The sequence below is a fragment of the Ruditapes philippinarum genome, unplaced genomic scaffold, assembly GCF_026571515.1.
Source record: "Ruditapes philippinarum isolate M1 unplaced genomic scaffold, ASM2657151v2 ctg1418_1_1_1_1, whole genome shotgun sequence".
In the NCBI taxonomy this organism is placed as follows: Eukaryota; Metazoa; Mollusca; class Bivalvia; order Venerida; family Veneridae; genus Ruditapes; species Ruditapes philippinarum.
The window spans coordinates 21,089-37,378 of NW_026862366.1; the positions used below are offsets into that span (position 1 = coordinate 21,089).

The following is a 16,290-nucleotide window of genomic DNA, read 5'->3' on the forward strand; positions in this document are numbered from 1 at the left end:
CAATAGATAAAATAGATAAATACAAAATCCCTAAAGAAAGCCCAACACGGCAAAATTAAAAATGTTGCAGGCTCGGTTTAATTGAGCCTGTTCATGGACGGTACTGGAAAGTGCAAGTTACCGTCCACGCCCCCTAGCACCGGCTTAAGCAGAATTCAACATTTAAACATGAAATGGTAAAATTTTGAATTTAGAAACATCCGCAGATGTGTTCATACGGCGGTTATCATGGAACCTTCAATGTGATACTTCCGTGCCATTCCATGAAAAGCGGCGTATGGTCCCCAAGTAATCAAAAGCGTGTGCCCTAAACGAGAAAACAATAGGCGGAACTAAATAAAATAGAATTTTGAAAGGGGATCAGAGGTTATGAAGCCTGCATATCACAGATAAGACGTCAAAAGACAAATTTAAAAAGCAGGCAACATATCCTAAGGGTGATTCAACATTATTCAAGTAGGAATACTGGAACCACCCAACTAGAAAATGCCGAAAAGTTGAAACTAAAAATACCACAAGCACAACAATAATGTCGTGCTGAACGATCTTCAAGGATCGAAAATATAACATCATTGATTATATGTACGGGGAGACTTTTTACAGTTTATCTATTTACTACCGGGGTCAGTGAAGTAAAACTATACAATTTATGCTTTGGTTAATATTAGCAGGCCTCGACATTAGCGGTGGTCCGTTGGTCCGAGACCACTTGATTTTGGCAAGGACCACCTAATTTTAAAACCCACTGGTCCGCGGGACCACTTGAATTTTCTGGTTGATGCAAGGCTCATTTGGGAGAATGGCGATTTGGTCAAAAACATGTTATATAATTTTGTTAAACTCATTAATCTATGTCCGATGTACATGGTTCATTAATCTCTGATTAATTAAAGAAGTTCTTAAGTCATCAATAACTTTCATTTTAAGTCGCTAAAATTTTGTTTATGCAAGTTAAAAGAGTAAAGAATTTGTGATATTAATTTAGGTACAAATTTCATTCAAATGGTGCTAGTAATTATGCATCGTCTGATACCCACAGCGGAACCATTAACATTTATGTTATGTTACATATTAATCAACCGTGAGTCAATGATGGTAATTATATGATATTGGATAAACTTAAATTTCAGATACTTGAATAATGGCAGCAAACGAAAGGAACTGGAAAAATACATCTAGTAATTCTATGTTATTTATCTTTATTTTAACTGTTTAACGAAAAGAGATCTGTTTCTTCTAGAGTTAAAATTATTTCAAAAGGTAAAAATACCCAATGTCAAAAATGAATATCAACCAACAAGCAACAGCTAGGGAGGTAAAATTCTGTATTTATAAATCTGTGAGAAAAATAAGATAAGTTATAGTAAATAATAATGTCATTATTTTAATAATTTAGATATTTCTTTGTTTTCAAAGACAAGAATAAGATAATTTATTAGTTCCATTAAAAATGTTAATCTTAAAAAAAATGCTATGTTATTATCATGATTATAAGATATACCACGTATCAGCAATGAATATTTGAATAACAGTAAGAAAATAACACTTCACAGACACAAATGGCTTCACTATTCCCTAACTTGAGTTGAGGGAGAAATCACTTATATATATAAGTTAACATAAATAAGATCTCTGTAGTGTATTTTTGACTGAGATAAAAACAAATAAACAAATAACTCTACGATAAAATACCTACTGACTTACTCTCGTTTTTCTGATTAGATGAAAAATATATATCTAAAAATATCTGTTTTCTTTAAAGGTTAATAATACATCTTTGTCAAAAGTTTAAACATTTTTCTACATTTGCAATAAAATGATATAATAATGATAACTGACCACCTGACTTCTGGCAGGACCACCTAACTTTCAAATCTAGTGGTCCGGCGTACCACCTGCTAAAAAAGTTAGTGTCGATGCCTGATATTAGGGTTGAAATATGAATATGTTGTACTTTAAATTTTCTAAACTTTTATTTGGAATCCAAACAGCGACGTTAAATTTGGTATTGGACAAGGTGGTACCCATCCATACACATTAACGTCAAAGGATAAGTACAACCCTTCCCACTACCATTCTGGTGGTGGTGGAGGTAGTAGTAATAGAAGTTAATATTATTTAATTTATAGAAGGTAACACTTTAAGACATATACAGATTGTAAACCTATTTTATAATGCAGTTCCAAGCTGTGTGTTTTAGTAGATCTCTCAGTTTCTTTATTTCGTGTAAAAATAAAACATCCCACCAGGACAAATGAGACATCCTACCAGGAAAAATGTAAAGTTTGTGGATCATGAGGTATCTCTTACAAAATACCACCTACCAAAGGACAAAGATAACATTTGTTTTTGTTATATCAATCAGGTTAGTCGGAAATTATAAATAAGCAAAGCATTTTCTCACGCTTATATTTACGATATTGTGAAAATGTTGTTAGAAATGGAATGTTAAGCGCTTTTTTAAATGATGCTATAAATGTTTGTCTCTACAAGATGATACTACTAATCAACAAATTTAAAACATTAAAACTACATTTAAATTATAATGCAGATAACGAAAAGTTAAAGATTCACTAACGCAAAGCTAAACATCGTAATGAAATTGTTTTGGCTAGACATGTAATAGAAGATTAAGAAAGTTTGTAACTGTAATACTCACAAAGCAAGACGTTTGACTTAGGTAAGTATCTCTAAAAATAACAGAAACTATAATATCGGGATATCAAATGGTTAAACTGCTTATATTGGCATCAACTATAACAATTTAACCACGGTTGGGGGTTATGATGCTTCCAAAATAGTAATTTGTATTTTATTGACCACAGCCATAAAACGGGAGGGTCCGGGCTATGACCCTTTTGCAAAGAACAATCAAAGGATAGATCAGGGTTGAGTCCGGACAATGGTGCTAGTTTACGTATAAATTCATAGATTGAAAGTTCACGAGGATATAGGGCGGCCTTGGTTCTTTGGTGGCTACACTTCATTTATTGTTGTCAATGACAATCTCCGAACTATTGCACTATTAAATCTGCAAAGAATTCTGGCCGAGAGTAATGCAGCGGTTACCTTCAGCAAAAGGGCTTTTTATGAAAGTTCATAGAGTCTGAAATAACAATAAAAACCAGCACAATATAACGCCAATTTAAACAGTACCTGTATTATTATTTCTGTATTATTTCAGTACAACAAAAGACTGGTTCTTTTGTTTATTTTGTTCTCTAGAGAATGACCTTGTTTCAAAAACAGCACATGCAAATCTTGTATAGAAGGTTTGGATGCGTTTATTAGCCCTATTCATTTTCAATGTTTTTCCAGGATACTGGTATCCTGAACTATTCTTTTTGCCTCGTTCCCGGAAATAATCCACTGCGTGCCAGTCCGTCCTGTTTGCTTCTTTTTTGTTGGTTATAGATCTTATATTTTATCAGTGTTAACACTTGAATGTAAATAGAGACAATTATTTATACTATTTTTACCGTATCATTCTTACATTGTTTTTCCGTTTAAAATTGACTTTTCAGTTATTACTATCAGAGTTTATTACTTTGCAAATAATTGTAAACAGACTTAATTCAAGCCTTTTAATGCTTGTTACATGTGTTAAAGTAAAATGCAAAATTAGATTTTATTATGGAAACACTTCATAAATTGCAATAAAACGTTTATTATGTTACCGGAAATTCCAGTCAATCACATTTTCTTCTTAAAACCGATCTTAAAATCGCTACTTGCAACAATCCCTTCAAAAAATATCAGGAGGAAATAGATCTATTGCAACTGTGCAAATATTTGACAGCATTTAATCAAGAGTATTGGTTATATAACGAGAACTGAGGACATAACATTTCATTGACTTATTTGCTCTTGAGAAGCCAATATCGGAAACGTTTCTTTGGATTCCGACGAATAAGAGACAACTACTGTATTATACTAGCATCAATATATTCCGAGAATTTATATGATTGATGTCTAATAAATCTAGTATGTTTGGTTTATTGATGAAAATGATAAAGGGACGGGGTCTGATTTTTTTTTAAAAATTCATGCAACCATTTAAAATTTAAAAATAACAGCAATTAGTATTTCACTGAAATGTCAACAATAATTAAAACTAAAATTAAACTAAAGTCAAAATTTTATAAATCATGACTATTTTTGTATAAACTTCAAATAAAATTATTATTCTCGCCGTCTTTTTTCTCGCATTCGCTTTAAATGTTTGAAAGCAACAATACTGATAACATAATCATTTGAACTTGGTTTAACTCCTTTTAAATCACAGGAAACAGATGAAATTGATAATTTTTCACACCTTTTTATTTCTTAGAAACATGTCATCGAAATTTGGAGTTAGTAGAACTCTAAATCAATGTTGGCTGGTTTTCTATTACGTTGATCTTTCGTTTGGTATGTGGTGTGTGGGATGAGATTTAATTTATATAGTTATAATAAACCATAGAAATACTTAGAAATATTTCTCATACTCTAAAAATTTGTGAAGTTTTGTTTATTCGTTTCGAAATGAGAATGTAGCTTCACCTCTTACTTTACGGCGTCTAGTACTACAAAATGCTGAGTAATTTCCGAAGAGCGTTCCTTCTGAATGTCGTTCACTGACACAAACGAATTTCTTGATTGTAATCGCTAGGTATGCTAGTTCTTCAAAACATAAAGTAATTTACTAATGGTAATATGCACAACACGCCGAAACCTGTAAGATTATTCGAACCTGCTGTAACACACAACAAAATACGCAGAATCGATATTTTTTATCTTTCGTGCTGGACACAACTGTTATAGGCTAATGCCCCATATCTATCAGTCTTATCTTCATAAAGAATAACACCCCTTTTATATAAAGACTTAATTAATTTGTGCATATCATTGCCTGGTGATTCTTTGATTTCTGATTTAATTTGCTCCGACAAAGAGTAAAAGTACGCAGATCTTTTGATAACTGTAATGTCCCTTGTCTAATGTGTAGAAAAATGTGTGAAAAGGGTGTGGGGACTCTAATTCTTATAAAATAATTAAATTTAAATGATGATATTTTAAAATTACTATCTGACAGGTCAGTATTTCCCCTTTGTGATTTGCAAAGGTAAACAATAACATTATCGCACATTATGTAATAGGAATTATTAAAAGGCTCGACGAGGTTCTTTTTCCATCCTTTTTTCTATATTTTATTTATTTATTGATTTTTTATAATGTTTGATCGGGTTTTCACGTACGAACATAGTCACTGTCATAAAGCGACTTTCTAGCTTTACTGGTGGAGGCGGACTTCAGGAGACCCACTGTACATTATTTCAGGGAGGAATGGGCACGTGAGTAAAAGCCATCGTAATTTCATTACCTTGCTACATGTATGAAAGAATCAAAAGCCTCTTGCGGATCCGAACCAACAACGGTATGGGGGCAAGGTGAAAGATGTCAACGACCTTAACTTACTCGCGGTTAGCCATGTACATCACCTCATTTATCAAAAGAGTTTTCGAAAATCTGTTTTATATATATTGAAGAACAACTGACACATTTTCAAAAGCATTCATAATAGTGATAAAAAAATAGAAATGTATCGTTTGGATATGTGTACGAAAATATATGAGTGTATTGTTCAAAATGATTTAATATGAACATTAATTTTATGATGTTGGATTTTATTTTAGAACAATTTATTATCTGGTGTATGTAGATATGTCATATCAGATGATTAATCTACCTATGACATTGCAGAACTTCTTATTATAATGCTGAAAATGGAAATGACCTAGGATTTGATTAATGGTTGTAATATAGTTCTTCAACAATAAATAAATAAATAAATAAATAAATAAATAAATAAATAAATAAATAAATAAATCAATGAATCAATGAATGTATGAAAAAAGATTCAGCGTTAGAAGGAAATATTATTTCATATTGATATTTTTTATACTAGAAAAAAAATGTCTTTACATGTTTATAGTAATATACGTATCGATCTCTAATTGAAAGAGACAAAATACCATTTTGTTTGTAACGGCGCACTTGCATAGTTTAGCTTTTGTGACACGAGTTGGAATGATCCGAGGCACATTATATCTATCTATAATTATTTGTATGTCATTCAATTTCCTACCTGTTTAAATGATTTCTTACTTAAAACATGGAATTGTTCATTTCAGTGTCTTGTTTATAAAAGCCCATTGCTTGGCTTTTCCCCAGACCATTCTGTTTTTGTCATGATTGCTGTGAAATATTTTCACTATATATGTTTGGATGGAATTTTCATAATTTCTGGACATTTAATTAATTAGTCAAAATTATCGATTTTTTGAAATGTGTATCGATCGACAGAAAAAAACAAACAGTACATCGATATTGTTTCTATCGATGTCAGCTCTAATTTGGCAAATCAACATTCCACTCAAACCACAATAAAACCGATTGCCTTCAGACAAAAACAGAATCAACTTCTTCCCATAAAAATTCGGGAAATCAGGGTCGCTTTTAATATCTACGGTAAAGAAATGTTAGAAGTACAATCAGGGCCGTAAAATATGATGGAGCTATTTTTTTACCCGAAAGACAATTCTAAAATGATAATAATATGATATAACAATTTGTAAAAATGGCATATCATTTTTTTCGATGAATTTATAGTGAGTGCAATTTATTGTTGAATATGTTTGCATTGCATTTCTTGCAAAATTTTCCAGTTCGTAATTTATTACAATAGCGCGACTCTGTACTACAAAACAATAGATAATTTCCTGTAGAAGATACAAATGTAAGACAGAAATTACCGAATTTTAGTTTATTTTTGTTTTGTTTTGTCCTTTATACTGCCTACCCAGCGATTGATCTCATTCTCATTCTTTACAGTGACATGCGAATCACCGAAAAGGTAACCAATAAATGACTATACATTATAGAAATCGGAAGGAATTCTTGATTCCGAATTTATTTCTAAGATTAATGAATAAAAATTGGATCCATGGACAAATGAAGAAATAGTAAACACAAAAGCTCCGCGACTATTGGCGCGGCGCAATAATCATTTATATATACTATCTTTAACTTGTCATTCTTACAATGTTATGTTTTTCAGTTTAAAATTGACCTGTCAGTGATTACTATTACAGTTTATAACTTAATATTATCTTTGCAAATTGTTGTAATACTCCATACTCCATTAAAGCCCTTTAATGCTTGTTACACGTGTTAAAGTAAAATGCAACATTAGATTTTATTACATGATATGTACAGCTATGTACAATACAAAGGCACAGTTTTAAACTATTTTTTTGTAAGGAGGAATTAGTATACAATCCATGTATCTTGTCTTCATGAATGGACTGATGCGCGAAACTTCTAACAAACGACATTACAGAACAATACAGCATGACAACATATATCAATGTGAAATAATTTTACATATCTCATGTAAAATCGCTTTATAGTAGTACGTATTTCAGATATATATAGTTAATTTTATTGACATGCAGGTTGTTTTTTTCCATTGATTTATTGTTGATAATTTCTATGCCATCCGTCTATCTGTAAAGTACTTATAAAACATGAACACATAATATACTGTATCTTCACTTTCTCTCCGATTAAAATCAATCATAGGTACGGGATTTAGTAGCTTTGTTTATTTTTGTCACCTAGGATGATTATACGAATGTTCATGTTTAAATTTAACGCTTTCAAACATAGTATTAACTTTCCGCTTAAGACAACAATATACATGATTAAGTCATTATTTTACAATAACTAATGTAAAAAAATTTCATCTGTTATATTGTATCTTTTTAATTATAATGTAATTGTTTATTTTTCTAATCTGTTGTATGTGCATTATATACTGTTAAAATATATTATGCTCTCCAATTTTCAAGGATAATAAAATATAGTAATGAAACAAATCACACATCAATGCTTTAATTATTAGCTCCTTACTTACTTTATTTTCATATTTTCACATATTTTCTTGCTGATATCGTTCTCTTTCTTGTTCATCATCTAGATGATCTCGTTCACGTTCTTCTTCGTCAATTTAATGATCTTGATCCGATTCTTGTTCGCAAGTTTGCCTGTACCGTTCCCATTCGTCCTCATCAAAATCTGGCTCAATTTCCCCTTCGTTATCTTGTTGATATCTTTCCCATTCTTGTTCATCATCTAGATGATCTCGTTCACGTTCTTCTTCGTCAACTTGATGATCTTGATCCGATTCTTGTTCGCAAGTTTGCCTGTACCGTTCCCATTCGTCCTCATCAAAATCTGGCTCAATTTCCCCTTCGTTATCTTGTTGATATCTTTCCCATTCTTGTTCATCATCTAGATGATCTCGTTCACGTTCTTCTTCGTCAACTTGATGATCTTGATCCGATTCTTGTTCGCAAGTTTGCCTGTACCGTTCCCATTCGTCCTCATCAAAATCTGGCTCAATTTCCTCTTCGTTTTCTTGTTGATATCTTTCCCATTCTTGTTCATCATCTAGATGATCTCGTTCACGTTCTTCTTCGTCAACTTGATGATCTTGATCCGATTCTTGTTCGGAAGTTTGCCTGTACCGTTCCCATTCGTCCTCATCAAAATCTGGCTCAATTTCCCCTTCGTTTTCTTGTTGATATCTTTCCCATTCTTGTTCATCATCTAAATGATCTCGTTCTAGTTCTTCTTCATCAACTTGATGATCTTGTTCCGATTCTTGTTCGCAAGTTTCCTTGTACCGTTCCCATTCTTCCTCATCAAAATCTGGCTCAATTTCCCCTTCGTTATCTTGTTGATATCTTTCCCATTCCTGTTCATCATCTAGATGATCTCGTTCCAATTCTTCTTCGTCATCTTGATGATCTTGTTCCGATTCTTGTTCGCAATCTTGCTGGGACCGTTCCCACTCTTGTTCATCATCTAGATGAGCTTGTGCACATTCTTCTTCGTCATCTTCGTGAATTTGTTCCAATTCTTGTTCGACATCTTGGTTATAACGTTCCCATTCTTCTTCCTCATCGATATCTCGTTCAATTACCCCTTCGTCATCTTGCAGATATCGTTCTAATTCCTGCTCTTCAATGTCATCATTTACTTCTTCATCGGCATCAAAATATCCGTAATCTTCACCAAACCCATGTGATTGCATTATTACGATTATCGTTTCCTTTACGGTCTCGAAAGGTTGATTTTTTACTGTATCTAGTTCGTTTGTTAAGCTAGGTAAATGACAAATCTTTCCTAGTCGCAGCATAGCCTTAAATAAAAAAATAAAAACAGATCTAAATGCATGTACATATACAGCTTTAAGATACCTTTTTTTATAAACAGGTTTATGTTACAGTCATAAATAGAATTAAGAGAAAACATACACATGTGCATGTATATCTGACAAAATTTATCCACCAAATTTTGAGGCAAAGAGTTTGAACATCAACGCAATCGACAAAAAAGGTTAAGCATTTTACACAAATACATCATATGATTACCCTTTCTGCGATGTCCCAATTTTCTTCAAAATCCTTTTGATTAACAATTGCCTTTTGAAGGTGAGATATCTGAAAAAAGAATCGCATTGCAGTATCACCAGGAACAGAAACAACTCGTGAATATTTGCACCAATAGGGCAATGATGACCTTCAACCTCTTATTTTATTTCAATTTCTGTAAAATGCCAAATTTTCGTCAAAGCGAAATTGGGTCAAGTGGTCACATGTAAAGAAAACCAATCGTAGGAGCATGATTTTTTGTGTAACTTACTACGCAGCATTTCAAACTCACATTATTATGTAGTTTCAAAGAGTAAGTGACTTAAATGTTTAAAATTAAATATCTTCAGTCGAAATCAAATATTCACGAGTACACAGCCATTTTCAACTATAGTCCTATCCCTCCTACCTACACGTTTTGTATGACAATCGGAGGTATTCGTTTGGAATTTTATAGATAAATGATATTATTTCTGGAAAACAACATAGTATAAGAATAAAATATTCTTCAACATATTTTTTTAGTTATTGCCCTCAGAGTTATCATACTTAATTTTGCCCGAGGCATAAATGAAACAGTATTTAAGATATTTAATAAAAATTTTATCTTATTAAGGAAAAGTGCAGATTATAAGAACTGCCTTTTTTCAAGATTTTGTAGGCATTTCTTTTTGTTGTGTTCATGCTAGATATTTTCCATGTTAGGAAGCTATCCAGTTAGCTAACGGAATGTCGGTGCCTGTCGTCCCTGAAATAATATCTTTCTAGTTTCTGATAACATAGTACATGTATGTAAATGCAATGAAAGTGACTTTGGGGCAAAACCCTTTTTTGACATTACTATTATTCTTAAACTGTGTATTACTAGACAGTGTTACGGGACGGAATTTTAGCTGTATGCTTAGTAGGTATGAGAAGTATCTAAAATATAACACGCCCGGCAAACTGTCGCTCCACTTTAAAATTGTGGTGTACAGTAAAACGAGCGAACGGCATTTCCGAGATAGAGCGGAAGGCCGATTTAAACGCCTAATTGTAAGTATTGTTTATGTTTTTGTCTTGTTATTCATTTAAGTTGTATTTTTTCGAAAAACGGAAAATGTAGTTCCGTGTAGGATTGATTTAGGCTTCCAATGATCTAAACTGTTACAAAAAGAAAATTATATTATGTCCGGGAGAATTTTTCTCCCTGACGAAGCGAACGATGATTTGTAGAATATTGAACTTCCCAACCATAAAAATGCCATACCCTTAGGATTTCTTGAAAAAGTGTATTAGTAAATTATCAACCCGTAATAAGAACTTGTCCTTCGTGCAACATAAATTACTCCTGAAGGATTTCTTAAATTTGTAAATCGATATTTTTCTAAAGTAGTGGAGCGAAAGGGCGAGAGATTGAGCAAAAGGTTCGATGTTGAGCGCAAGGCGATATTAATTTGACGTATTAGGAGGAGCGTAGTCTATGATTTTTTACATATAAAAGCTATCGAAGTTAATATAGACGTGATCAAGTGTTAAGACCGATATATATAGTATTACCTTTTTAAGACAACTTATAAAGTATGATATCCTTTCAACGACTATAGCGTAATAAATGTAATCGCGAAGGTGTCACCTATGGCTGCCGTGTAGATTCCATTATTTATGTTCGAAATTTGGATGAGGCCCGACCATTGAATCATACACATGTATGCATGGCATAATACAGGATGCCACTTATTCGAGGTCAATCATGATTTTTCACACGGTTATGTACATTTAAAAACGTGTGTCCGTGCAAATGCGACAAAACCGAATATTTTTAGTTCTACCGCGAACAAATGTTTCCGAGCAGGTACGTGTAACTCGATTGTTTACGCCAAAATGTTATGTTTTTCGAAAAATTAGATATTCAAGGTTCAGAACAGAAACAAAATTATGCAATGCATGGAACACATTAAATTAAATGGATCACTACTACCGAGTTCAGTTCACAATGACTTTCTGTAATTAATAGCTCTAACGTACCTGTTCTGAGCAAAAACACAAATAAGCCACGTTTTCATGAATTTGTAAGGTGGGGAATCTATATGAAAATGGTTCACAAGGTGTCAGTCGTTATAAGGATATAACACGTGTTCCAGTTATGTTTCAAGATACTTCCTCCCTTATTTAGCATTGTTGTTTAGTTTATTATTTTTCTCTCAAAGTGTAAATAGAAATGTTTACTTTTATAATCAAACACTGCAGTACAAATCTTGGTTTAAGAAAAAAATAAGTTAAAATAAATATCTAAGATTTTGTTTGTTTATCTATGAACAAAACGAACGTAATAAAAAAGGCAGAGCTCAGTCGGTGTACGGACTAAAATTATCAATAATATAATCGACCTAGTTATAGTAGAAATTTCTATTTACACTTTGAGAGGAAAATAATAAACTAAACAACAATGCTAAATAAGGGAGGAAGTATCTTGAAACATAACTGGAACACGTGTTATATCCTTATAACGACTGACACCTTGTCAACCATTTTCATAGCGATTCCCCACCTTACAAATTCATGAAAACGTGGCTTATTTGTGTTTTTGCTCAGAACAGGTACGTTAGAGCTATTAATTACAGAAAGTCATTGTGAACTGAACTCGGTAGTAGTGATCCATTTAATTTAATGTGTTCCATGCATTGCATAATTTTGTTTCTGTTCTGCACCTTGAATATCTAACTTTTCGAAAAACATAACATTTTGGCGTGAACAATCGAGTTACACGTACCTGCTCGGAAACATTTGTTCGCGGTAGAACTAAAAATATTCGATTTTGTCGCATTTGCACGGACACACGTTTTTAAATGTACATAACCGTGTGAAAAATCATGATTGACCTCGAATAAGTGGCATCCTGTATTATGCCATGCATACATGTGTATGATTCAATGGTCGGGCCTCATCCAAATTTCGAACATAAATAATGGAATCTACACGGCAGCCATAGGTGACACCTTCGCGATTACATTTATTACGCTATAGTCGTTGAAAGGATATCACACTTTATAAGTTGTCTTTAAAAGGTATATATATCGGTCTTAACACTTGATCACGTCTATATTAACTTCGATAGCTTTTATATGTAAAAAATCATAGACTACGCTCCTCCTAATACGTCAAATTAATATCGCCTTGCGCTCAACATCGAACCTTTTGCTCAATCTCTCGCCCTTTCGCTCCACTACTTTAGAAAAATATCGATTTACAAATTTAAGAAATCCTTCAGGAGTAATTTATGTTGCACGAAGGACAAGTTCTTATTACGGGTTGATAATTTACTAATACACTTTTCAAGAAATCCTAAGGGTATGGCATTTTTATGGTTGGGAAGTTCAATATTCTACAAATCATCGTTCGCTTCGTCAGGGAGAAAAGTTCTCCCGGACATAATATAATTTTCTTTTTGTAACAGCTTAGATCATTGGAAGCCTAAATCAATCCTACACGGAACTACATTTTCCGTTTTTCGAAAAAATACAACTTAAATGAATAACAAGACAAAAACATAAACAATACTTACAATTAGGCGTTTAAACCGGCCTTCCGCTCTATCTCGGAAATGCCGTTCGCTCGTTTTACCGTACACCACAATTCTGAAGTGGAGCGACAGTTTGCCGGGCGTGTATAAGCTAATGCAAGATAATGGCGGGGCAATATTTACCTCAAGAGTCATGAACTATATCACTTTTGTAGAGCACTTTTAATGTTTCCTGCTAAATATTAACCACAAGAAATGTTTTTCAAGTCCTTAAATTAAATACACTATCTAGCAGGTGAAATGATGGATACCCAAAAGTATTTAAACTTTTCAAATACCTATAATCGTGAAAGAGTGTAGTTTCGGAAAGAATTAAAAAAGAATTTTAAATCTATTTTTAAATGAATCCTGCAATTTGGTAAATATGGATTCAAAAATTTACTCTGATATTTAAGAATTATTTTGTTTAAAGAAGTTGTGGATAGCAAAGGCAGTAAAAGCATCATAAAGGATTTCTGGGATTTTTGTGTCAGAAATATAAAGTGTGTAAATGGATTATCTTCGTGATCTATTTAAACAGTTAGGGAGTTTATTTATCCATACATTTTGTAAAAGTATTTTTTGTAAACGCACAACTACTGTTAACAAATATTTTACCTCGTTTCGAATGTTTCGTATCCTTACAATATCAGCAATTTCTCCTACTTCCGTGTCGGGTATATTGATGTTGTCTTTCTCTGTCCACCACTTACATTTACTATCAAGTCCACAAGTATGCCTAAGCAAATATACTAACAAAGTGATATCGAAGTTCTCAGAAGTCGGTGGAGAATGTTGAGGAAAAAGGAAATCGTATTGCTTCTGGCATATTATTCTCCTGTGCTTTGCTTTTTTAATAACTGTTATATATTTATTCAAATGTTGACAAAGTTGCAAACCTGGCAGAACAGCGTGATCAAACCTAGCTTTTAGAACAAAGGTTGAAAATTTGACAACCATTAAGTTAAGTCGAATATAGTTTTGTTCTTCCTGCTTGTCGCTAAACACAGAGGGCATCGCTACAATATTTTTTTGAATGTCAGAAAAAAATTACTATTATTTTGTATAGTATAAATAAAGTTCTGAAAAGAAATTTTGCTTTACTTTCATGGCGACTCTCTTTCATGTTTGTATATTGATCACTAGGTTATGTCCGCTAAAATCCACACATGTAAAGGCAGTAATTATAACACTATTGTCCGAATTATAAATCTAATGTTCGTATCATCATGCTGTAATCATAATGTTTATGATATGTAAGTATTTCCGTATTAAACCGTTTCAGACAACACTTTAAACTTAAACTCCGTAAAATACACAGTACATATTTGTCAGTTATCGAACCACGACTACATACATGTATTTGATAAAGGTAGGCGTTATACTTCAATGTTATTTAAATAAACTGCACATATCTTTTTATGAAACAAGATAACAACATTTAAACGAGGACACTACCTGATAGATACATTCATTATTTCTGGGCTGCTTTTGCACTAGGCCATAATAAAACAAGACGTATCTTTAAAACAAGAGGGCCATGATGGCCCTAGATCGCTCACCTGACCACTCGAACTCATCCGAACAATTACCAAGACAAGCATTCTCAAGTTTCATTACAGATGAGTCAAAAATGTGACAACTAGAGTGTTAGCAAGGATTATCCATATTTGAGCAGTGTGACCTAGTTTTTCACCCAGGTGACCTATATTCGAACTTGACCTAGAACTCATCAAAACAAACTTTCAGACCAATATCCAGGATACTTGGATCAAAACAGTAGCCACAAGAGTGTTTACAAGATTTTTCTATTTCTAGCTCCAGGGACCTAGTTTTTCATCCGAGATGACCCATGTTTATACTCATCCGAGCAATTACCTACACAAGCATCCTGACCAAGTTTGGTGATAATTGAGTCAAAAAATGTGACCAATAGAGTGTTAACAAGGTTTTTCAATTTTTGGGCTGTGTGACCTAGTTTTTCATACGGGATCACCCATGTTCGAACATGACCTAGTAATCATCAAAACAAACTTTCGGAACAATTTACAGGATATTTGGACCAAATAGTAGCCACGTGAGTGTTAACAAGATTTTTCTATTATTAGCTCCTGTGACCCAGTTTTTCATCCGAGATGACCTATGTTCAAACTCATCCGAGCAATGACCTAGACAAGCATCTAGACGAAGAATGATGATAATTCAATCAAATATGTGACCACTAGAATGTTAATAAGATTTTTCCATATTTGGGCAGTGTGACCTAGTTTTTGACCCCTGGTGACCCATATTCGAACTTGACCTAGAGATCATCAAAACCAGATTTTGGACCAATAAACAGGATATTTGAATCAAAACAGTAGCCACTAGAGTGTTGACAAGATTTTTCTATTTTTAGCTCCTGTGAACTAGTTTTTCATCTGAGATTACCTTTGTTCGAACTCATCCGAGGAATTACCTAATCAAGCATCCTGACTAAGTTTGAGGAAACTTGAGTCAAAATTGTGACCACTAGAGTGTTAACAAGGTTTTTCTATTTTTAGCTGCTGTGACCTAGTTTTTCAAATGAGATGATTCTTGTTCTATCACGTAGACAAGCATCCTGGCCAAGCTTGATGATAATTGAGACAAAAATGTGATCGCTAGAGTGTTAAAAAGGTTTTTCTTTCCCTATCTCCGGTTCCCTTGTTTTTTATTCGAGATGACCCATGTTCGAACCCATCCGAGCTATCACCTAGACAAGCATCCTGACCAAGTTTAATGACACTTGAGTCAAAAATGTGACCACTAGTGTGTTAACAAGGTTTTTTTATATTATGCTCCTGTGACCTAGTTTTTCATCCGAGATGACCCATGTTATCCGAGCAATGACCTAGACAAGCATCCTGACCAAATTTGATGATGATTGAAGCAAAAGTGTGACCGCTAGAGTGTTAACATTTTTTTTCCTATTTTTAGCTCCAGTGATCTAGTTTTTCATTCGAGATGACCCATGTTCGAACTCATCCGAGCAATGTCCTAGACAAGCATCCTGACCAAGTTTGATGATAATTGAGACAAAAGTGTGACCACTAGAATGTTAAGAAGGTTTTTCCATATTTGGGCAGTGTGACCTAGTTTTTGACCCTTGGTGATCCATATTCGAACATGATCTAGAAATAATCAAAATCATCTTTCGGAACAACTTACAGGATATTTGGATAAAAACAGTAGCCACTAGAGTGTTAACAATGTTTTTCTATTTTTAGCTCCTGTGACCTAGTTTTTCAT

At 33.2% G+C, this 16,290-nt stretch overlaps 1 protein-coding gene across 1 annotated transcript; it reads right to left on the reverse strand.

Moving 5' to 3' along the window:
• Positions 1 to 8,050: 8,050 nt before the first annotated feature.
• Positions 8,051 to 14,314, reverse strand: LOC132718823 (golgin subfamily A member 6-like protein 24). The gene is made up of 3 exons (XM_060702561.1): positions 13,639 to 14,314; positions 9,480 to 9,548; positions 8,051 to 9,247 (listed from the first exon to the last, which is right to left on the reverse strand). Exons 1-3 carry the CDS (start codon positions 14,035 to 14,037, stop codon positions 8,051 to 8,053), a joined length of 1,665 nt encoding a protein of 554 aa, XP_060558544.1. The 5' UTR covers positions 14,038 to 14,314.
• Between the last annotated feature and the right edge of the window lie 1,976 nt (positions 14,315 to 16,290).

Excerpts from the sequence above, each read along its gene's own strand:
- LOC132718823 (XM_060702561.1), bottom strand. The coding sequence starts at position 14,037 with ATGCCCTCTGTGTTTAGCGACAAGCAGGAAGAACAAAACTATATTCGA. Across the intron at positions 9,549-13,638 it reads TACGAAACATTCGAAACGAG|ATATCTCACCTTCAAAAGGC; the intron begins GTAAAATATTTG and ends TTCTTTTTTCAG. Across the intron at positions 9,248-9,479 it reads ATTGGGACATCGCAGAAAGG|GCTATGCTGCGACTAGGAAA; the intron begins GTAATCATATGA and ends TTTTTATTTAAG.